We start from the raw sequence: 24,706 nt of genomic DNA on the forward strand, positions 1-24,706 counted from the left end.
GAATTATTATTTAGGATATAAATTTTAAGAATGATTTAGGCGATCAACCGAACATATGTAGAAAAAAATACGTAAAAATATTTTTTAACATGAAAAAGAATTACAAAAAAAAAATGATAACTTTTTAAAACACCATAAAGTAAAAAAAACAACTTAAATATATGCGTTCAGTTGTGATTATTTTATTGATGCATCAAATACAAATTCATTAGCCATTAAGTATGATCATTCATTATTTTTATATTGTTGGTTTTTAGGATCATGAACAAAAAAATTGTGATCCAAAACGCTGTTGCCTTTGCCAATCATTCGCATTCTTGTTAAGGCATTGACCATTACAACATTCTCTACCTTCCAGGCACTAAATGATCAATAATAATAATATTTATAATATTAGTGATTATTATAAAAAATCTAGTTGTTTATTCATAAATATCTAAGGATAATTACCTCGCTCCCAGTAAGTCTACAGGATTGTACAAATATGAATTGCGTCAGTGACATGATCACCAAGACAGCCATTAAGTTTTTATCTTTAATTTTTCGAAGAGTATATGAAGCATAAACAAAAAAATTGTAAATATCTTCATTTTTCGATTTAGTATATCTGTAAATAAGTATAGGACTCAACTTACAAATAATTATACTACTTTTTATCACTAAAAAGAGTAATAATTACAATGTAACGTGGGAAAAAATTTCTTTAAAGCAATAATACGTCCACGTTCATAAATGTCGGTATTGTGAGACGCTCGAAAATAAAATAATATTGTCATAAATTAGTATAAATGCTAATAAAAAAAAATCTATAATTCATAAGCTTTTAGATAACATATAAATTTTTTGTTTAAATATAATAAATATAGTTAAAAAAAACTAAAGAACACGCTTTTATAAATAATATCGAACTAAAAAGTGGAAAATAATTTTAAAAATAAACTCAAAAAAGTAGTATATAAAAAATACTAGCAGAACTGAGAGAAAAGCGTGGAGCGCCTTGTGCCATAATTTTCATATATCGAGCGCCCCACGCTTTTCTCTCAGTTCTGCTAGTATTTTTTATATACTACTTTTTTGAGTTTATTTTTAAAATTATTTTCCACTTTTTAGTTCGATATTATTTATAAAAGCGTGTTCTTTAGTTTTTTTAACTATATTTATTTTTAACTTTTTAGTTCAAAATATTCTTTAAAAGCGTGTTTTTTTAGTTTTTTTAAACTATATTTATTATGAATTATTTCTTAGTCGTTCCATTTCATCTAATGCTTCGCTGTTACATAGGGTTTTACCCGTCAACTTGGAGCAATCAAGGTCCTCAATTCGAATCCCGTCCAAAGATCTGCATCGGCTGAGTGCTACGTATGCTTGTCCCGCAGCAAACAGCCGAGAACCCAGATAAATGACTGCATGATCAACTGAAATCGGTATGGAATGTTCCAGAAAAGTCTAGAAATTTCTGGAATGATCTAGAAAGATTCCAAATCGTGTGCAACGGCTGAAATCGGTATGGAATGTTCTAGAAAAGTCTAGAAATTTCTGGAATGATCTAGAAAGATTCCAAATTGTGTGCAACGGCTGAAATCGGTATGGAATGTTCCTGAAAAGTCTAGAAATTTCTGGAATGATCTAGAAAGATTACAAATAGCTTCGAGATATAACTTCGGGATGGTCATCAGAGGATTCCGGGTTGATGTACAGGTTTATCTGTGCCATTCCCGATGAAAACCTACGGAGGAAAACACCTGGTTTCGAGATATAACTTCGGGATGGTCATCAGAGGATTCCGGGTTAATGTACGGGTTTATCTGTGCCATTTCCGATGAAAACCTACGGAGGAAAACACCTGGTTTCGAGATATAACTTCGGGATGGTCATCAGAGGATTCCGGTTTAATGTACGGGTTTATCTGTGCCATTTCCGATGAAAACCTACGGAGGAAAACACCTGGTTTCGAGATATAACTTCGGGATGGTCATCAGAGGATTCCGGGTTAATGTACGGGTTTATCTGTGCTATTTCCGATGAAAACCTGCGGAGGAAAACACCTGGTTTCGAGATATAACTTCGGGATGGTCATCAGAGGATGACTAGGAAGGTCATCACCTGGGTTCTAGGTTGATAATAATCAAAATTTAAATAATATCATTATGGTAGTCTCTTTATGCAAAGGAGAGTTACATACAAACATACAGGTGAAGTTAATAAAAGCGTGTTAAAAAGATATTCAATTTTATTCGATAAGTTTTTCGCAAGCTCATAGCTCCCATTGTTGAAAGACACTTGTTTAAAAATTTTGATTGAGAGAATGAACCATTCCCTTTTATCATATTTTTACAATTTAGTAGCAAAAGTTATTCTTTAAGATTTTAGTATAGTAATTGTTTAGATGTGTGACTCCGTTTTTCGTTCATCAAAAAATTAAAAAATTGAGATATCGATGAACTTTTGTAATGGAAATTAAAGTCAATTAATGGTGTTTTGACTTATATATAAGTAAAATCTTAGTAATTCCGACATTTCATATTATAATATTAAAATTTTTATTTATTTTCTTTTTCCAAATATTATGTAATAGAATTCAAATTTATTATTCACATATTCTACAACATAAAATTATTTCAAATAATATTTTCAAAATAAATTCAATATTATTTACAAAAAACAAATTATCAAGTTACTTTAATTTCTTATTCAAAAAAATTAATTTATCAAGTTATTTTAATTTCTTATTTAAAAAAACTAACATAATTTTTTAAAAACACTCGAAAATTATAATAAATATAACAAATATTAAATTTTTTAATTTGACAATTATTTTTTTAATCTATTAAATTTAAATCTGTTGATTCAAATTCACTGCTGTCACAATTGTTCTGAACTTTATTCTTCAATTTCAGCAAACGTCTATGAGCTCGCGCCGTTTCGCGATAAATGAATGCCTTTAATTCGATCAGCTTGCTATGAATTTTTTTAAATTCATTTCGATAATCCATTTTCTTTGGTGTCATAGGTGGTGTTATTAAAAGTGATGGCCTCTTCGGCATAGGATGAAGATTTTTCATGATCATTCGCCACTCTCGGGGGTCCAAATTAATTCTTTGAATGGCCATTAACGAAACATACTCATCGACGCACTTGGAGTATACTTTTCTGAGGATATCTTTGAACTCCCGGAGTTTTATTTTATTATATTCTTCATTGGTAGGATCAAATTTTTCCAATTCCTGGATAATTAAGGTTTCATTTTCTATGTCAGCCAGTAATTCGACATAGTTCTCTTCATGGTATTGAGCTGGAGTTATTTTATCGTTTAAAGGGGACATTTTTTGCAAAATTAATTGATAATTTAAAAATGAACTACTTTACCTTAAACTCGGTACAAAAGAGTTGAATCCAACTATTTCACAAAACTATTAACTTTGAAATAAATGTTTTATTAATATTTGTCAATTCAGTTAGATGGTCGTTTTGTATTTGATGTCAGGATAGTTCAGGATGAGCTTATATAGGTAACTAGAAAAACCTAGTACAAGACAACTCATGGTCATAATTACTGTCTGTCGCTTAGAATCTTTTACTTACTTAAATCCTATCGCATTTTCTACTGTCTAATCGCATGCCATAATTATAAGCGCCAGCATTATTACTTTGTTGGAATTTTTCTAGATTTGAAAAAATTTTTATCACTTTTAAAAATTTTTTAATAATCATTGTACGCTATTTTTTTACCCTAAAGAACTCTGAAGAACAACTTTTTGTACATTTAAAATTTTTTATTTCAACAAATTTTATTTTTAGTCAGAAATATTACACAGAAAGAAAAATTTCTTGACTGGAGAACAAAATTCTTGGCTCAAGAAAATTTTCGGGTGGGATATAATAAATTTTTATATTTGATCGAGATTTTTAGATACTTTAGGGAAGCAGTGCCACCTACTTTAGCTGAGAAAAAAATTTTCTCACCTTGAGAAAATTTTTTTCTTGAATATTTGATACCCATTTTATATTATTTTAGCGTGCAATTATACATATTGAATGAAAAAAAATGATTCAATATTAATTAATCTTTCCATTTGATATATTGATCAATAAAAATTGACTTCTATTGAGATATTTAATTTTTGGAGCAGGAGAGAAATTTTCTCAAGACAAGAAAATTTACTTCTATCAAGAACTAAATTTTTTGGAGCAAGAGACTGAATTTTTTCAAAACAAGAAGATTTTCTTTTTTAAATAAATTTTCTTGGATCAAGATAAAAGCTTACAATTTTTTTTTAATTATTCTACTTTTGAATGAACATCATTAATAATACAACAATGATGATGAACGAATATATTACCTTGGAACTAATTAACGAAAGTTGGAACTAGATTTAAGGATTTTAAAATCCAAAAATCTTTATAAATTTCAATATTTTAAAAATCGAATTGGTGTCTATGATTAAATCGCCAAAGATTATAAGACTTTCAAAAGAAAAAGAAAACTTAAACAGATCAATTTTCTGATTTTTTATAATTGAAAAGGCCTGCAGGGTAAAGAATTGTCCAGATTTTTTACACTCTACTTTACTTAATCATATCAATAAGTATATTAAGAAGGATACATTTGCATTTATGTTGTTTTTCTGTATAAACACTTGTGTCAAAATGTTATCATATACATTATACATCATTGAACTCAAGAGGGCATTTGCTATCGATATATTGCTTCTTTACTAGACCATTGACTGTCAGTTGAAGTTAACATATAAGCTCGAATGCATAAGTTCTAATTGAAGTTGAAATAAAATAATTATACATTTTTTTTATGCATCTAGTTCTTATTTCAAACGTATATAATCAATGAAGAACATTAAATAAAATACTCAGTGAAAAATCGGAATAAGTGAATTAATTTATAACTTCACTAGAAACTTTGCAATCTTTCGTCTTAATCAATTTCTAAAAAAAATAGCTTACCCATGGCTTCTTCATGGATTTTAATTATTTTTACTATAATTTTATCCATTCAGAAGTATGAAGTTCATAGTTTGAAAATTCTTGGAATATTTCCATACCCGGGAAAAAGTCATTTTGTTATGATCGGTGCATTAATGAAAGAATTGGCCCAACGAGGCCATCAAGTTGACGTTGTTAGCCATTTTCCACTAACAAATCCTATAGAAAATTATACAGATTTAAGTATACGTGGTTCAAGATCTATATTAGTAAATAAAGTTACGTATGAAACAACAGTTGAATTTAATAGTTTAGCTTTACATTCAGTAGTTGAATTATTAGGAACAGGAGTTTGCGATCTTTTATACCATGATGTATTTCAAAATCTTATAAAAATCCTCAGTCATACGATGTTCTTATCATAGAGGTAATTTATTGGCACATATAGTATTTACACTATAAAAAATCGTGAGTGAATTTCACTCTCATCACTCAGAATACCGGAGTGAAGACATAAAACATTCCGAGTACGGAGTAAACACGGAGCTTTTTTAGCGGAGTTTGAAAAAAATTAAATTTTCAAAATTTTAATTTAAATATTCGAAAATAATTCTTCGTCAGTATTCGTCAGAAAATTTTTAAGAATCGAATTTTGAAAAAATTTTAATTGAGAAAAAAATGAAAACTGAAAAACGGGAAAATTAAAAAAAATTTTTTATTTCCTGAAAAAAATTTTTTTCGATTGGTAAAAAAAAACTCATCTTTTAATCTTTCAAATTAAAAAAAAATTTTTTCAATTCAATTTTTGACAGAAATTTTAAAATGTTGCATAAATTTTTATTCTAAACATCTCTCAATAAACACACAGTAAAAAATTTTTCGTCATTGTATTGAGTGTTAAAATTTGTGTGTAGAATATTACACTCTAGTGTGTACACGGAGAAAATAAAACATCAATGGTTACTGTTTTATACAAATATTAGAAAAATATTCATAGATAGTAGAGAGTGCTGTATGAGACACGACTGGTTAATGCCAGCGCACGACTCAGTAATGTGCAGAAAGTAGTCGGTAGTTTTTATATTCGCTATGAGTGCGACTGCAGCGCCAGACGAAATATGAACTACGGGAGGCTGTCAGAGTATGTTTTTATACGTATGGCAATAGCAAGAAACATAAAAATAAATAAATATTATAAATAATAGTAAAAAGAAAAAGTTATAAAAATGTGACATTTTTATAGTAATTGCAGTTTTGTTTTTAATTAAACGAATCAACAGCAAGTAAGTATAATGATAAAAAATAATAAAGAATGCAGCAAACATTCAGGTTAAGTTGTTTGAAATTTATATCAAAGTCAAAAAATGATACTAAGGAAAAATTAAAATGAAAAAAAAATAATTAAATAGTTATATCAATGGAATATATTAATATTTATTTAATTAATGTAATTTTTTTTTTTTAGTAACAAAAAAGCCATGGATATTATTATAAAGACCGGATTTCAGTGTATCACTCATCAAATTGAATTTCAGCCAGCAACAGTGAGCAAGGGCAAAAATCTCGCTCTTGCAGAACATGTAAGAGATGTCGAGGAACACAGACGGAACAATGATAGCTATTTTATAAAATCTCGTATTATTCGCCAAGCCTCGGTCCACAGTACACCTTACATTACTTCATTGAACGTAATTTGAAACTTGATCATTTATTTCGTCGTGGTAAAAATTATTAGAGTATTGTAATTAACATATTTTTTCTATTATTTTCTTTTAGATAAATTCCGAACGCTATGTAACGGATGTACACTGTAATTGTGTATATAATCAGAGTAAAAAGTGCAAACACGTCGCGGCGTTAATTTATTTTATTAACAATGAGGAAAGCGCTTCAAAAACCAGTCATGAGCAGCAGTGGGGCAAGCCGAGTGCACGTCAATTCACAAAAATAAATATTCTAAAGGAGAATATTTTAAAAATATGATACCACACAAATATACCCAATTACATGAACCTCAAAAAGTTTCAATCACTGAATTAAAAGCTGATTCACCCTTAAAACTAATAATGCAAGCACAATTGAAAGAAAATAATAAACATACAGTCAGAAATGTTATGAATTCTTTATTAGCGCAAGTCGAATTAAATTTGGAGAAAGAAGAATGCGCTGTGTGTATTGAAAATTTATTAATTTTCCAAGAGGAATATTTTATTTACAAAAGTGAATATGACATGGATAGTAAAATACGAGAGTTTTACCTAAAAAATGTGCAATTATCAGAACAGGAAATCATCAATTTGTCTTATCAAACAGTGAAACAGTCTTCCAGTAATAATTGGTTCAAAGCTCGACGGTTACGAATTTCTGCAAATTCAAACGTTCATAATATTAAAGTTTTAAGTAGAAAACCAGTTGAAGCTTTAGTTTCAGACATGTTAAACCCTAGTAAAATTGACAATGCTTCAACCAGATACGGTTTAAAAATGGAAACTCATGCCAAAGATAAATACCAAGAATTGGCAAATTGTATTGTTAAACGTGTTGGAGTGTTGGTTAGCAAATTTCAGCCTTGGCTTTGTGCAAGCCTGGATGGCGTTGTCACTGATGATGGCTCTATTTTAAAAATTGTAGAATTTAAATGTCCAAGTTCCTGCGAGAAGAAACCAATAATCAATATTGTTGATAATTCAAGTAATGTTAAGTATTTACAACTTATTGATAATAAGTTACAACTTAAGAAGACTGATATTTATTATACACAAGTTCAAGTTCAAATGTACGTCAGTGGAATGAGCGTTTGTGATTTCTTTGTCTATTCACCTGTTGAAGATGGCAGTTTCTTGATTGAAGTTAATAGAGACGAAGATTTTTTAAAAACTATGATTTTAAAAAGCGAAAAATTCTATTTTAAACATTATTTACCTGCTTTTATACGCGACCCTAACTATCGAAGATAGTGATAAAGAAAATAACAATAATAATAGTGATAATACTGATAACTTAGATAATAATGAGGAAAATGATATTGCAATGGAGAAACGAAGCTTTACTGGAAGTGATATTGAGAATATTTTTAAATAATAATAACTTATTTTTTATAATACATAACTACGTAAAAATAAGGATTGTTGTCATTGTTACCAACAAGTCAATTATTAGAAAGTTAAGTAAAGATATTTATTCGTTACTTAAAATTTATTAAGTTAATATTTATTAAGTTTAAGGTTAATATTTATTAATATTTATTAAGTTAAGTAAAGAGCGTTGTTATTCGTTATAAAAATGCCAATCTTAAAGAGTTTTAATTTAATATTTTATTTAATATTCGTTACTAATGTAAAAGTTATAAATAAGTTTAAAAGAATTTTATTGTTTATTACAAGAATTTAAACTATTTATTCATTAATTTTACAATTTATTTACAATATCTTGGAAATTTAATTTTGTATGTCATAAAAATCCATAAAATAAATATAATTTTGATGAGTAATAAGATATTTTTATATCTTATTTTCAACATCTTCTTTATTAGAAATAATTGGAGGCTGTAAATTAACCAAAACACAACAAATGTGCAAAATATCGTCTATGCAATGAAACAAGTGCTGAGGAATTTTATGCAATATTTGATAAGTCCGTAATCGTTGCATGATTCTTTCAACGTGAATCCTAACTCTTGCTACACTGTATGTTTGTTGAGTTTCTTCGGTTGAAAATTCATTTTTTTCTCAAGGAAAGGCGGCATAACCATTTGTACTTTTTTACCGCTTGCGTCAATCACTGTTTTTATTTCTGGAAAACCTTTGTCAGCCAAAACAATGTCACCATCTTCTAATAGATCTAACAGCCCAGACTCTATTGTAAGTTGAGAATCCGACTTCCGTCCTCCAGCTACGTCAGATCTTAAGGAAATAAAACCTCCAGGTGTTATTCCAATAAGAACTTTGGCTGTGAAGTTCTTTTTGTATTGGGAGTATGTAAAAACACGATTGTCGACACTTTTAGGGATATCAATTCGAAATTCTGTACGATCAATTATAACTCTGGTGTTACTGTAATTAGGTAGAAAGCAGTCAGGCATAGTTTCTTGTACAGCGTCAATATCTGGCCAAAATACTAAATTTCTAGTTGCACTAGCTAGTAGTTGCAAAGTTTCATAAAAATTGTAGAAATTGTTGTTCTGTGAACACTGAACAGTACACCAAGTGCTGAAAATGTCAATCCAGTTTTCATTTTCATTAAAAAAATTAATAGTCGATCTTTTTCGATACTATGTACTTTTTTGCGTAGACATTCTTGTCAACAAGAAATCAAAATTTTCGAATGATACCCCTGCCAGATCAATGATTTCTTGATCCTTTGTCACCGATATGAATCCATTAAAATGTTTACTATCTGCTTGACTTTCTTTATCAACAAAGGTTTTTTCAGGAGTACCACATTCTTTATCAACAAATTTTTATTACCAATATGAATTTTTATCGACCTAGTATCTTTAACAATTTCTGTCTGAGTTTCAGCATGACATAAATCGTCTTTGACATAACGATTGCAAGTAAACATTTGAGAATTGATATCAGAGTTCGAACAATAAAAATCAATTTGACACTCTTGGTCTATTTTTGAAGACACTACTGGAGGATTTTCAGTCATCACTTCTACCGATTCTATAACATTGGACTCAGCATTTGATGTTGAAGGTAATTTTGCTTTCATTCGCCGATTCATTACGCGTTTATATCTGAAAATATGAAATTATCATTGCTAAGTCGTTCAAATTGATCAAGTTTTACCAAATAATTTTTACCTGTTTAACGCAGAGGATTCATTTACTTTTGAACACTTGTAAATTGAAGGAAATATAGTTGGAATGTAGCCAGGACTTAGCTCCTCTTCTGATTTTCTGCCTCCAATAAAATGATCACTACAAATACAATCGTATGGCTTGGGAACCCACTGTGATCCATCAGCGCTAAAAAATCACGTGTTTATAAAATGTTAGAACAGTATGTTAATCTTTTTTTTTAATTTAAATTTAAGCATTTATTATAAATTAGATTTTTTTCATCACAGAATCCTAACAAAATTATTAACTTTTACTAAACTTAAAAATTTTGAAAAGGTTTTCAATACTATAATGCTAAAGTTAGCTGACGTTAATTTTTTGATTTTTTTGTTTTATTAAATTAGAATTAAAAAAAATTTTTTTTTAATTTCACTTAGAATTTTTCAAGTTTTTTACAAATTAATTTTTTTTTTTAATTTTTTCGTAATAATTTTTTCGATAAAAATAATTATAAAAATTTTTAGATGTCGGCTAACTTAATTTTTATTTAAATTTTCCGAATTATTGTTATTGATTAAATTAAGGTTATGGTAGTACTTACTTCAGCCTTTTAACTGCAGCTATCCACTGATTCCGTTGATTTCTTTTCCACTGAGCAGTCGGAAATTTATAAAACTTGCACTCACTTTTTCTGCTGGTATTTTTACAATTTACGACACAACAACTCTGGTGTCTCATTTTTTTAATTTATTTAAATTAAAACAAAATAAATACTCTCACGTGTACTTGCTTACAATTTTAGTAATAATAACCTCCCGTAACGCCAAAAGTAACCACTGCGAACGCTTCAGTCGATTTCATTTCCCCTACCATGGCTTCACTCACAGCGAATAGCGCTCTCTACTGTCTCAAGCATTTTAACCACTTTTTCTTCCGAAACACTACTGATTACTGTACAAAATAGTAATCAGTGTTGTTTTTTTTTCTCCGTGTAGAATTTAACATTATCATGTGTTGATTTAATGATTTAATACACTAGAGTATTCAATTCTACACACTAAAGTGTAATATTTTACACACAAATTTTAGACTCTACACAATGACGAAAAATTTTTTACTGTGCATTTCATAAATTTTAAACGAGTAATAACTGTTTATTATTTATTTTTATTCAATGAAAAAATTCATTCCTAGGAGTGAATTCTATTAATAATATGAACTAAATTCGTCTCAAAATGAATTTTTCCGCATTCTCTCCCAAATCACTTTAAAAATTTTTTACAGTATATTTCATGCTTACGATGATTTAATCTAATTTGTTGATTAATTAGATCAACTTTGCTGATTGTTATCTTGCGTTTGGAAAACATTTGAATACTCCCATAGTTGGAGTACTAACAGGAAAATTGGACGAATGGCTATATGAGCCATTTGGCGTTCCGTACAACCCTTCTTATACGCGTAACTCACACGCAAGTATAACCAGAGAAAGAACATTTTTTGAGAGATTAGAAAATTTCGTATTATATTTATTTACCACGTCAAAAATAAAATATTACATGGATGCAGAGATAGAACATGTTAAAAATATTTTGGACGTCAGCTTAATTCTATAAGTGATTTATATAAAGATGTGTCTTTAGTTCTTGTAAATTGGCATCATAGCCTGGATATTATGTCAGCACCACCGAAAATTGTTGAAGTTGCCGGTCTCCATGTACATGACAGTGGAGAAAAAATATCTCCAGATATCAAATCATGGCTCGATGAAAGTCATTATGGTTTTATATATTTTTCATTTGGTTCAATGGTCAAATTAGAAAGCTTTCCAAAAATATTCTTGAAGCCTTTTACAAAATGTTTGAAAGAGTTGCACCAGTTAGAGTTTTATTGAAGGTAGCTGATATTGATGACATGCCTAGTGGACTTCCAGAAAATGTTAAACTTTCATCTTGGTTGCCCCAAATTGCAATCCTAAGTATTTTTATTAATATGCTTATGATAACATATAGGGTAGAAGTTCCGTTGGTGGCCAGAGTACCTTTTTGGCCACTTTATTTTCAAATTATTGTATAAATATTTCTATACACTCAAGACTTTATGAATTCAATTCGTATACATGTACTAATTTATAAATTCATAAATTCTATAAAAATTCTACTTGAATAGTTAAATTTTTACTAACTCACTAAAACATCAACTAGCCAAAAATAGTCTTAAGATGGCCAAAACCGGTACTTCTACCCACTAGTGATTAATTCATGATTTGCTAATTATTTGAAAATAGATTCCGCAATATTTTAATTCATAAAAATGATATTTAAAATGTTTTTTAACAATCACATATTATTTTAAGTTAATTAAAATTACAATTTCAAAAATGTTAATTAAGAACATTTAGGTATAAGAGATGATAAAAATTGAAATTTTCTATTTAAGCCCTTGTAAAAATTTATCGGACTTTTCTCTGAAAAACTCTACAAAAGACTTATCTTAAGTTCTAAAAGACTTCTAAAGACTTCTTCAGAGTTTTTGAGAGAAAAGTCCGAAAAATTTTCACCAGGGAGGGGTTAGGGGTAGTCAGAGACACGAAAAAATGAGAATTTTCAATAATTTTTTTTTGCTATTAAATCATGTTATTTTACAAAAATAATATAGCATTGTTACACAATGTTTTGAATTGAAGTCATAAAAATTTGAAAAAAAACAATTTATAATTCCTAAAGTTATAGCTGTTTGTGTTGACCCAGTTCCAAAAAAGGTCTTTGCAGTGGCTATCATAAGTCCTTGGAGATTCATCTAAAATCAAATTTATAAAAACGTAGTTTTATAAATAGATAATTTTGGCCTGATCGAAGGATTTGTTTTTTCAACAATTTCTATTTTTTATGACCAATTTAACTGTTGATTTTTTCCCGAAAATCTAGAAAAAATTTCCTGAGGCCGCCACTTTGTTAATTTTTGAAAAAAAAAAAAAAAATCCTTCGATCAGGCCCAAGATTATCTATTTATAAAACTAAGTTTTTTATCCGATTGATTTTAGATGAATCTCCAAGAACTTATGATCGTCACCGCAAAGACGTTTTTTTTTGGAACTGGGTCAACACAAACAGCTATAACTTTGGGAATTATAAGTTTTTTTTTTTTTTCAAATTTTCATGACTTCAATTCAAAACATTGTGTAATAATGCCATATTATTAGTTTTGTAAAATAACATAATTTAATAGCAAAAAAAAATTACTGAAAATTCTCATTTTTTCGTGTCTCTAACTACCCGTAACCCCTTAAATTGTCTGTTATTATACGTGGAATACAAAGAGAAAAAAAAATAGAGATCGCTAGTCTTGTATAGACAAATTTTATTAATTATTTTGAGTCATAAAATTTCTTTCAAAATTAAAAATTCTGAAATTTATTGAAAAACTTGTCTTTAACTATCTTACTGATTTCTCTCATAAATGCGTTGTGAAATAGAATATTTAAAAAAATGTCTTTTCGAATGACATAAAAGTTAGCAGTCACTTGATTATTTTTTAGTTTTTTTGACAAACAAATTTGTTCCGAAAAATTATGTTTAAAAATTGCATTTTTAATTTTTAAAAATTTCTACATGTCAATTTTTTTTTGCCATAATTTATTTGTCAAAAAAATTCTTAAAATTGTCAAATATCTGCTAAATTAACTTTCATCTTTTTCGATAATCGTAGTGCGAAAAATAGGGTGAACCTTACATCTAAAAAATTATCTCACTAATTTTTATTTTTTTCAGAACATAAAAATATCAAGGTATTTGTTACTCATGGAGGCATGATGGGAACTCAGGAAGCGATTACTTACGGGGTACCTATGGTTGGAATTCCTATTTTTCGGGATCAATTTATAAATCTACATGCTTATGAACAACAGAAAATTGCTATTGTTGTGAAGCTTGATAATTTAACTGCTGATTCACTTACTTATGCGGTAAATAAAATACTCAAAGATCCAACATACAAGTACGTTAAATTTTATACATTTTAAATAAGTGAATGAAGATTTCTGTTAAAATAAAAATTAATTTCTAATTTTTTCAGTGAAAATGTTAAAAAATTGTCATCACTATTTCTTGATCGACCAACTAGTCCGATGGATACAGCTATTTATTGGGTTGAGTACACTGCGAGACATGGAAACGTTTTACAATCTCCGGGATCAGAATTATCGTGGTGGCAACTTTATTTTGTTGATATCAATTTATTCTTTACAATTTGTATTATATTCATCATTTACATTATTCGATTATTTTTCAAATTATTGTCAAAAATTATAAACATAAGAAAACTTAATAATGAAAATTCACAGATCAACTATAAAACAAAGAAAAATAAATAATTGAAAGGAATAAAAATCTAATTAAGCAATAGTAGGAAGTAGATTAATGATTAATCACAATTTTTTAATAATAAGTTTTTGGGTATCAAAATAAATATTTTTGTAAGATTTGTTTAAATATTTAATAAAAACTAGTTTTTTCTATGAGACCAGCTGTTATCAATATAATACAAATTCGGTTCTCGATGACAGTGAAATATTTAGATGTTATAAAAAAATGAAATTTAATATATTACTACAAGGAAAAAAATTAATTTGAGTCAAGAGTAAAATTCTTGAATCAAGAAAATAATTTTGAAGCTTATTTTTTTTAATCAAGACAAAAATTCTTAAATCAAATAAAATGTATTTAAACCAAGTGAAATTTCTTAGTTTGAGAATTTTTTAACTCAAACCAAGAACATGAAATTCTTCAAAATTATTTACTTGATTTAAGTATCTTATTTTTCTGTATACAACTAAAAATCATTTTTTTTTCTCCACTGCAATTTTATTAATAGTGTTTAAAAAAAATAAACTATGATATTGATATTCTATTATTTTTTTATGACATACTTTGATTAGTCAGAATTTAATAAAATTATTCAGCTTTTACAATAACAAAGTAACAAATATCGTATTTTGCTCAAATTTTATTACATCTATATTAATTATTCAACACGATAAATTTCGCTGTGACGTTGCGGCCTTACTTTATACTTTTTATGATTGCATAGTTACAAGAAAAAATTTTCTTTCCAATTCTTAGAGAAAAAAAGAAAAATTTTGAAATAAAAATGACCCTCAAGATATCATGAAATATATTTTGGAAAAAAAAAAATGTGTTCGAATACTAGAAAATCAACTTGGTTGCGTTTTAGTTTAGATTTAGTTACCAGATTTGAATTTTTTATTTATCGCATTATCGCAAATACCAAAATTTTTTTCAAAATATTGATATTTGTAATATTCTGGTTTCGTTTAAAAATTTTGATGTATACACTGAAAAATACAGATATTCATTTCGAAGTAACATACGAATAAGTTTTATTTCAAAACGTAAATTTAATGTAAGTTCGATGTAAATGTATTTTCAGAAATTTAATTTTTTAATAACGTCTGAAGTAAAATTTTGAATCCAATAGAATAAAATTTCCAAAAAAAAAAAAATCTCTGGCCAACTATTATATAGTTATAAATATACATATATATCGGAAGTTTGTTATTGTACCATTTGAAAATTTTCCCCAAAAGTAATGAGAAAAATAATCATTTCTGGAAATCCTTTTACGACGACTTACTCTTAGATAAGTAAGTAGCTTCATTTTGGTGATTATTTGTCTTTGTCAAAATTGTCTGACAAAATATACTTAGTTTTCGACTAAGATTAAATTTGTATACGTAAACAAACACTAATTACGCTTCGAATCTTCGCTTATGATAAGAAAGTTTAACTAATTAGAAAATCGTAAAGCAGCTCAAAATAAATCTTAAATTACACGAAAGAAATGACTCTTTCAAATTTACAAAAAAAAGTATACAATTTCTACAAGTGAGATTATGTAAAAACTATATTTTTTTTTTTAGTAAATTTAACAGACTGTTTTCTGTAAAATCTACATAATTACTATGGCATCGTTGAAGATAAACTTCTTGAATTAAAATTAAGCTAATTACCAATAAAAAATGTAATTAATGATTCGTTAATATTAAATTTCAAGTTTATTATATTTATTTATTTATTTAAAAATATTTTGATGCCAAGGTATTAGCCGAATGGTAAACATATGTATTTATGGTTTATTTAAAGTATATGTGGATTAATAATTTTTTTACTGGTTATAAAATAATAATTTATCCAAAAGTACACGGTAAAAAATTGTAAAAATTAAAATTTTTGAAAAAATTCAATATCTCACTAAATAATTATTAAATAATAAAAGTAAAACATTTTCATAGAAAACAATAATTCACGTTCTACTGTTTTTAAAATTACCGTACTTAAATGAAGTCGATAGTATCACTTTCAACGTTTCGTTCGGTATAGTATCTTTTATGGATCATTCGAAATGTCAGAGCAATGCGCATGAGCGTGTTATGTCGCAATAACTATAATGCTTTGGGTTGCATCTGGCAGGTGACACTACTTGTCAGATAAAACAGAATTTGAATATGTTAATTAGTTACATTTATAATTTAAATTTATATTTATATTTTATATAGATTTAGAATTTCTATTTGATTTAATTGCTGAGTTTGGTCGTTGAGTGCACACGTGTCTTCGAAAGAGAAACTTTAATCTCAAGAAAATAATACAAAGGAATATACTATTAGGTTCTTAAAAACCATAAAATCTTCGAGTAAACACAGAACATGTCCTTGCCACATTGACAACTTCAAGTCCTTAAAAGAAAAGCCATAAAAGACACGTGTGGAAAGTCAACAGTCTCTTGTTCTCTAAAAAAAAAAAAACAAGGCACTTCAACTGAATTTAACAACAAATAAATAAATAATAACTTATTTATCCACTTTATTTTAAGTAACTAAATAACATAAATAATGAGTATTTAGACGCTACAACATGTGTATATATGTATGGCTTTAATGTCACAATGGTTTTAGACAAATTTAATTACATATTAGAATAATTGAATAGTAAATGGTATTAAATTGAATTTAGAAATGATTAGCAAATATTTAAGTAAAATCCGCATCTGATATAATTTATTGAGCAGATAATACTTTAAAAGCCTTTTAAAATTATAACACGTTAATTGATTCTAATGAATATATGTTAATTAAATTATAAATAATAGATAAGGATGATCATTGTTAACAACGATCTGATATTATGTTATCATTACTGTCTGTACCTCGACCAGGTTTTCTGCGGTTTCCCTAGGTCGCTGTGCTGAATTTAAAGCCAGGTAAATACAGGTACATGAATATGTAAGCCGGCCGCAGCCGCAAATAATAAGTGTTATATAAAAGTAAGTTTATATAAGTACATGTAAGATAGTATATTACGCACTATGTATAAGGGTAGTTCTAGCAATAGTATAAGTGTATACGTGTAATCATAGTGGGGGAAAGTGAAGCTGAGGAGTCAGAGTTGAGACTTTGTGACTTCACTTCTCCCCGAGAGCTGTAACTATTCACTCCATCTCTCCGATTTCTAAATAAACATCAACATAAAGTTCAATTGAACTCTTATCATTTAAAAATCATACCTTGTCACACAATCTCAATCAGTAATTTTTTTAGTATATTTCAAATTAAGGCCATTTTGTAAGGGTGCCTCCCACTTTTTTTAAAAATAAAGTGGCGCCGCCTGGTGACCAGAACCGGTACTAAAAAATCCCTAGCGCGTTAAAATCTTCTAAATTAAAATAAAATTATAAAGAATTGATGAATATTAATAAAATTAATTTTAAAAATAATTAAAAAAATATTTTGATATTTTAAAATTAAAAAAAGGTTTTTAAAAATGAGAAAAACCGTAAAACTCGTGATTTATAATTACGTTGACCTTGAGCTGTCAATGTCGTATTTATTTTTAAGATATTATTAAAAAATAATGAAGACATTGATTAAAAAAGGCCAACGAATTTCGGATTTTGCAAGTATTAAAAATATATTAAAATTACTTACAGTTATTATCATCACACAATTGGATGTAATTTCAATAATAAATTTTATGTTGACGTTTGACATTTAGTAACTTTTTTGGTCAGATGTAAACATTAGGCTTGTATTCGTTTTGCGCATGTCCGATACACAGGAGCCGCAGCGGGAAAATTCAACTGAATGGAATTCTTTATTTTTAATCTAAGTGACACATTTGCATAAAAAATTATTGTCCCAACATAACAATTACAGCATAATAATAATATTAATAATGACTATTTATGAAATAAAAAATGAAAAATTATTGTTAAAATAAATTCACACGTTTCGATTTGATAAACATGAATTTCTTTTGAAAAATATTAATTACAAAAATTTTTTTTCTACTCTATCAGTAGATCGATATTAAAACAAGCTGACATTTACATTTAATTATAATAAAAAAATAAAAAGACCATTCAGCAGTCGAAATGGAAGTAAATTTACCATGTTGAATTTTAAAAATTTCTGTTCATACTTATTTCAGTACAAAAACTTTTTATTTCCCGCTAAGAAAAATTAAAAATTTTTTAAAATTCGGGAAATTATTGGTTTTATCCCGTTTTGCGAACAATCTAGTTTTCATCAGATCTCGACGTTTTGAGTTCCTAGGAGGCTTTCCTGACTATTCCTGCGATGGTGGGATCTATCGCGTAAACTTCTATCAGACTTTTGAGTTCGAAGAGCTCAAAAGCATAGAAAAGACAACTCTTTGAGCTCAGAGAGCCAAAACCTGAAAATCAAATACTTGGAGCTATATATAAAATAGAATTGACTATAACTATTGTTGCTCAATAATAATATTTTTATTAATTTATTTGTATAATATTTGTATTTATTTATTTAGCTGTGTAAATATAAAAATTAGTGTTATTTCCAGAAGACAAATTATGTTTTGAATTATCTTCATCATTATCTTCATCAAAATCTTTTTGCAAGTTGGTTGAATGTTTTAATTTTTTATAACATTGGTTCACCACTTGAAAAATCTCATTTTTTAACTTTCTTTTCTGGCCTCCATTCTTCCCTCTTTTACATTGTACTCCAGCTGTAAAATAATAATTTTTTTTTATAAGATATATATATATATATATATATATATATATATATATATATATATATATATATATATATATATATATATATATATATATATATATATATATATATATATTAGGTGTGCCAAAATGTAACTTCCTTGATGGACCTTATAAAATTGGAATTTTCAGTTCCGCTTTTGAAATCAGCTGTGTTTAGGCCTTTCCTAAGATATTTTGGGGTAAGACGATAAATTTGATTTTCATAGAATTTTTTAACTGGAGCTTAGTTAGGGCACTTCACACACACACACACACACACACACACACACACACACACACACACACACACACACACACACACACACACACACACACACACACACACACACACACACACACACACACACACACACACACACACACACACACACACACACACACACACACACACACACACACACACACACACACAGACATAGTGACAACCTCGCGGGGATAGTCAGGAAGCTTCCTGTGACGTTCAAACGTCGAGATCTTATGAAAACTAGATTTTCGAAAAACGGGGTAAAAACATATAACTTCCCGATTTTTGAAAATTTTTAATTTTCTTAACGGGAAGTTAAAATTTTTGTAATTGATATTTTTCAAAAGAAATTCATGTTTATCAAATCGAAACGTGTGAATTTATTTTAACAATAATTTTTCATTTTTTATTTCATAAATAGTCATTATTAATATTATTATTATGCTGTAATTGTTATGTTGGGACAATAATTTTTTATGCAAATGTATCACTTAGATTAAAAATAACGAATTCCATTCAGTTGAATTTTCCCGCTGCGGCTCCTGTGTATCGGACATGCGCAAAACGAATACAAGCCTAATGTTTACATCTGACCAAAAAAGTTACTAAATGTCAAACGTCAACATAAAATTTATTATTGAAATTACATCCAATTGTGTGATGATAATAACTGTAAGTAATTTTTAATATATTTTTAATACTTGCAAAATCCGAAAATTCGTTGGCCTTTTTTTAATCAATGTCTTCATTATTTTTTAATAATATCTTAAAAATAAATACGACATTGACAGCTCAAGGTCAACGTAATTATAAATCACGAGTTTTACGGATTTTCTCATTTTTAAAAACCTTTTTTTAATTTTAAAATATCAAAATATTTTTTTAATTATTTTTAAAATTAATTTTATTAATATTCATCAATTCTTTATAATTTTATTTTATTTTAGAAGATTTTAACGCGCTAGGGATTTTTTAGTACCGGTTCTGGTCACCAGGCGGCGCCACTTTATTTTTAAAAAAAGTGGGAGGCACCCTTACAAAATGGCCTTAAATTATAAAATCAAATCCCGCGTGACAATAAACAACCCACTTGTCCACGAGGTGTCATCATCAGCGAATCTAGTAACCTCGCAGGACATAACAAGCGCACATTTAGTTTTATTTTCAGATCTCGCGTGGTCTAACGTTTTGCAGTTTTGCTTCATGTGTTTGAGTTGAAAACTACATAACCTAAAAACTGAGATGATCGGTGATATAAATTAAAATATTGGATTGAATTTTATGTAAAAAAATACTACGAATGTATTTTAAAAAATTTTTAATTTGTTAAAAACAAATAACTTACCAACAAAATATATTAGTAATTATAAACATACTAAAAATAATTTTATTTATTTTAAACAAGCATTTAAACATCCCGAATCTGGCCCAATGAGTGAAAAAGAATTGAACAAATCCTCCAAAAAATCAAGCAATTACAAGGAGCGAAGAAAAAGAGAAATATAGTCCAAGTACAGTGACTCTACATGTAAATACAAAACTATTTATATTTTGTTAATTCATTAAAATTTATTTAAAAAAACTTTTTTCCAGGTATTAGGTAGTGATGCACGAGGAGCAACAAGGTGTCTGTATGTTTCATCAGATCACTCTAAATATATATTCAACTGTGGAGAAGGTACTCAACGATTAGCGCATGAAAATCATTTAAGGTTAACAAAATTGGATCATATTTTTTTACAACACCCACATGGCAAAATATCGGTGGCTTGCCTGGGTTATCTCTCACCATTCAAGATAGTGGAGTGTCTGATTTAACTCTCCATGGACCTAAAGGTATCTCAGAAATTTATGATGCTGTAAAAAGATTTGTTTACCTTACAGAATTAAATGTAACCGAAGCTAGTTGTGAAGAAAAAGACGTTTTTCAAGATTTGTGTATGAGCGTTCGATACGTTCATTTAAAAAATCAATACGCGATAATGATCCTGAGAGTGGTGATAAATTAGACATTGACTATAATACTGACGACAATGAAGACATTGATTATTATGCACATGAACACAACATAAATGGTAAACGAAATTATAAAATTCAAAATGGAAAAAAACCGAATCCTAAAATTGTAAAACATGAAAAAAAGAAAGTTACACGAGTTACTGGTTGTGTTGCTTATATTTGTAAATTAACAGATTTAGTTGGAAGCTTAAATGTTGAAAAATGTGTTGATTTTGGCGTTCCACCTGGCCCTCTTCTAGGTCAACTAAAATCTGGTAAAGATGTAACATTAGAAAACGGAAATATTGTAAAAAGTTCAGATGTAGTTGATCCACCGTCATCGGGTCCTGTTTTTATAGTGCTAGAATGTCCTGATGAAGATTATTTAGAATCACTGGTTAATAATGAAGTTTTTAAAAATTACCAAAAAAAGATCAATGACATCCAGAATGAGGACGATAAAAATGATTTTCCTCAGTGTATTGTGCATTTTACACCTGAAAATATTTTAAGGAATCCTAAGTACATAGATTGGATGTGTAAATTTCCATTAGAAACTGAACATATTATCATTAATGACAATAACCATTGTTTAAATTATGAAGCTCTTCATCGAATTCAGCATAAATTAAATTTATTACATCCAGAAATATTTCCTATAATACAAGATCAAGAGCAGAGAGTAGATACACCGTACGAAGAAATTGACGTAAGTAATGATGATTGATAACTTTTATTATTTTATTTAATGTGTCTTATAATTTATTATATTTATTTATAGGAGAGGCTTAAAGATTTAAAAATTCATCGTGCGAAAACTCTTAATACTTTTGAATTACGGCCATTGAAGGGTTTCAAAAACTCAGTTATCCAAATAAATAGAGAAGCTGATATAAAAGAAGCGATGGATGTTGATGGATTTCTCGATGTATTGGCTGAACTTCAAACAGAAATAAATGCACGTAAAAAATTCATTGAAAGCATGGATAAATTTCCAAAAATTGTGATGCTTGGTACTGGCTCGTGTGTTCCGAATAAAGTAAGAAATACCAGTGGAATTTTAGTGCGGATCGATGAGGAAACAAGTATTTTGTTGGACTGTGGCGAAGGAACTAAGGGACAGTTGGTGAGATTTTTGGAGATCAGTCGGACAATATTATTAAAAGTATAAAAGCTATTTATATATCACATTTACATGCGGACCATCATCTTGGATTCCTTGGAGTTCTTCAAGCCCGGAAACGTTTAACTGACGAAAAATTATTTCTCCTCGCGCCTAAACAAATTGAATCGTGGATACGATTATATCACAAAAATTTGAACCTTTTGAAGACTATATTAATTTTGTACCTAATCAAGGTCTTCTATTGACTTTAGAGTCGCTTCCATCGGACACTAAAGATGAGTTACTTCAACAACTTAAATTGAAAAAGATCAATACTATTGGAGTATTACATTGTTTGCATGCTTTCGGAATTTCTTTGACGCTTAAAAATGAAAGAAAAATTGTTTATAGGTGAGTAAATTATTTATAAATATATTATTATATAAGAAAGATCAAAACAGATGATTCAAGATTAGGGCGATATATCAAATCGCGTGCCTAATGCAAAAAGGACGTGTAGCTACAGGTTAGTAGAGATTTATGCTAAAAGGGCGCATACAAAAAAAATTTTTTATCATTTTGCTTAAAATCACTCAAAACACAAAGATCTATAAGAAAAAAATTCGAGTATCCTAAAGCTAAAAGGCCGTAACTCAAGACATGCGCCCTTTTAGCTTTTATAAAAATAGTGTCTAAAGCTAAAAGGGTGCTTAAAAAAATTTAAGTTTTATAAAAAATTTTGATAAACCGCTTGACAAGACATAAAATAAAAAAATTTAATAAATAAAAAAAAATTTCTTGACAGCCAGTCCCTACGATTGAAGTTTCATGTTTCTCTCCTAGATAAAAAGAATTTTTGAAAAAACGTTCTGCTGCGTAATAAATTTTTAATTATCTATTTTGTAGCAGAGCGTTTTTTTCGAAATTCTCATTTGTTTAAAAAAACATAAAACTGCAATAGCTTTATAATTATGAGTGCAAAAAGAAAAAGAGGGGATCGGCTGTTAACAGTACTTAAACAATATTAAAAAAATAATCATTTTAAACTATTTTTATACAAGCTGTGGATAAATAAATTAATCGAAAACTAATGAGATTAAAATAATTTTCAAATAAAAATACATTAATACAATGACGCATATTAAGCAATTTCTTAAAAATATTTTTAATTGTAATTTCAAAAGAGTGTATGTATAGTTAAAATACGCCTCTTTGACACTACCGTTTTTTTTTATTTTTAGACTAAAAATAAGCATTGTAATGAATTGTTTAGAAAAAAAATTTATAAGCCCTTTGAGCTTTAGGGAATCAATGTTTCATTTTTAGGCGAAGAATATGTCAACTAATAAAAAAAAAAAAATTATGCGCCTTTTTACCTTTTGGCACGCGAAATATCACCGAAAGTCTTGTTTTATCCGGCTAGACATTTTTTTATAATTTAAAATTACCTATAGTGCATAGAAATTAACTAAAAATTTTTATGTATTTTTAGTGGTGACACTAAACCTTGTCCTGGTTTGGTAACTCTAGGTGAGAATTGTGACTTATTAATTCATGAAGCGACAATGGAAGACGGTTTGGAGTACGAAGCTCGTAAAAAATGCATTCAACGATATCACAAGCTATCAGCATTGGTGAACAGATGAAGGCTAAATTTATACTTCTAACACATTTTAGTCAACGTTATTCTAAAATGCCACGGATACCAGAAGATGATGAAAAATTTAATTCTAATAGTATTGGAATTGCTTTTGATAACATGCAATTTAATCTCGCCGAACTTACATTATTACCCTTATTTTATCCAGCATTAAAATTAATATTTAGTGAATATTGTTATCAACTTGAAAGTAAAGCACAAAGACGATTATTTAAACAACAACAACAACAACAACAGCAACAACAAAATGAAAAGTTGAATCATAATGTTCAACATCAAAAAAATTAAAAAAAAATTGTTTTAGAATAATTTTTGTTTTTTGTTTGTATACAATAATCATTTGTAAGAATTTATTAATTTTTTTTATATGAATTGTAAAATAATGTTAAAATCTAAATATGCACAAAATTGTGCAGTAACTTTGAAAAAAAAAAAAAAAAGTAGAGTTTATAATGAAATTATTTTTTACCATTAAATAATAAAGGGGTGCCAATCATGCAAATAGCGACTATGATTACGTGACTTGAAAACCTTACAACTCTATAATATGTACTAATCTTCTCATTAGTATTCAATATTTTAAGGGCAATAAATATTACATATTAAATAATTACGTGATCATAACCGCTGATCACATAATTGCCATGGCTCCTTAATTTAAAAAATAAACATCAAGTAAAATATGTACCATACTGTATTTATAATAAATATAAAAGTGAATATTTATAACTCTTACGTATAAGTGAGTTTTTTTGTGCCGATTATTTTTTTAATACATAAAACAAATAAACATTATCATTCATATAATTAATAATTATAAGTTATCAAGTATATTGATTTATAAAATATTTTATATTG

The 24,706-nt window shown here is 27.9% G+C and overlaps 3 protein-coding genes and 1 long non-coding RNA gene across 4 annotated transcripts; 2 read left to right on the top strand and 2 right to left on the bottom strand.

The window, feature by feature from the left end:
- Positions 1-118: 118 nt before the first annotated feature.
- On the bottom strand, positions 119-17,792 carry LOC141526767 (uncharacterized). Its single transcript, XR_012479081.1, has 3 exons — positions 17,727-17,792; positions 451-607; positions 119-361 (listed from the first exon to the last, which is right to left on the bottom strand). It is a non-coding gene; the product is annotated as an uncharacterized LOC141526767 (long non-coding RNA).
- Positions 4,749-14,253, top strand: LOC141526800 (uncharacterized). The gene is given in 9 exon segments (XM_074241905.1): positions 4,749-5,362; positions 6,404-6,626; positions 6,715-6,871; positions 7,219-7,733; positions 11,056-11,319; positions 11,322-11,556; positions 11,559-11,702; positions 13,495-13,720; positions 13,799-14,253. Coding segments are annotated over 9 exon segments (2,463 nt in total). The 5' UTR covers positions 4,749-4,961; the 3' UTR covers positions 14,097-14,253.
- On the bottom strand, positions 9,255-11,188 carry LOC141526754 (uncharacterized). Its single transcript, XM_074241841.1, has 3 exons — positions 10,326-11,188; positions 9,746-9,910; positions 9,255-9,679 (listed from the first exon to the last, which is right to left on the bottom strand). The coding sequence occupies exons 1-3, from the start codon at positions 10,460-10,462 to the stop codon at positions 9,301-9,303; spliced, it is 681 nt and encodes a 226-aa protein (XP_074097942.1). The 5' UTR covers positions 10,463-11,188; the 3' UTR covers positions 9,255-9,300.
- Positions 17,793-20,126: 2,334 nt separating the features above from the next.
- Positions 20,127-24,583, top strand: Rnasez (ribonuclease Z). The gene is given in 10 exon segments (XM_074241922.1): positions 20,127-20,292; positions 20,558-20,613; positions 20,679-20,814; positions 20,817-21,049; positions 21,052-21,792; positions 21,865-22,213; positions 22,216-22,395; positions 22,398-22,599; positions 23,681-23,787; positions 23,790-24,583. Coding segments are annotated over 10 exon segments (2,517 nt in total). The 3' UTR covers positions 24,137-24,583.
- Positions 24,584-24,706: the final 123 nt, after the last annotated feature.

The sequence above is a fragment of the Cotesia typhae genome, unplaced genomic scaffold, assembly GCF_013202065.1.
Source record: "Cotesia typhae breed Kobodo isofemale line unplaced genomic scaffold, CoteBio_Ctyphae contig_36, whole genome shotgun sequence".
NCBI lineage: Eukaryota > Metazoa > Arthropoda > Insecta > Hymenoptera > Braconidae > Cotesia > Cotesia typhae.

Coding starts and splice junctions, on each gene's coding strand:
- LOC141526754 (XM_074241841.1), bottom strand. CDS start 10,462: ATGAGACACCAGAGTTGTTGTGTCGTAAATTGTAAAAATACCAGCAGA. Junction 9,911..10,325: donor GCTGCAGTTAAAAGGCTGAA/GTAAGTACTACC, acceptor GTGATTTTTTAG/CGCTGATGGATCACAGTGGG. Junction 9,680..9,745: donor GAATCCTCTGCGTTAAACAG/GTAAAAATTATT, acceptor TCATATTTTCAG/ATATAAACGCGTAATGAATC.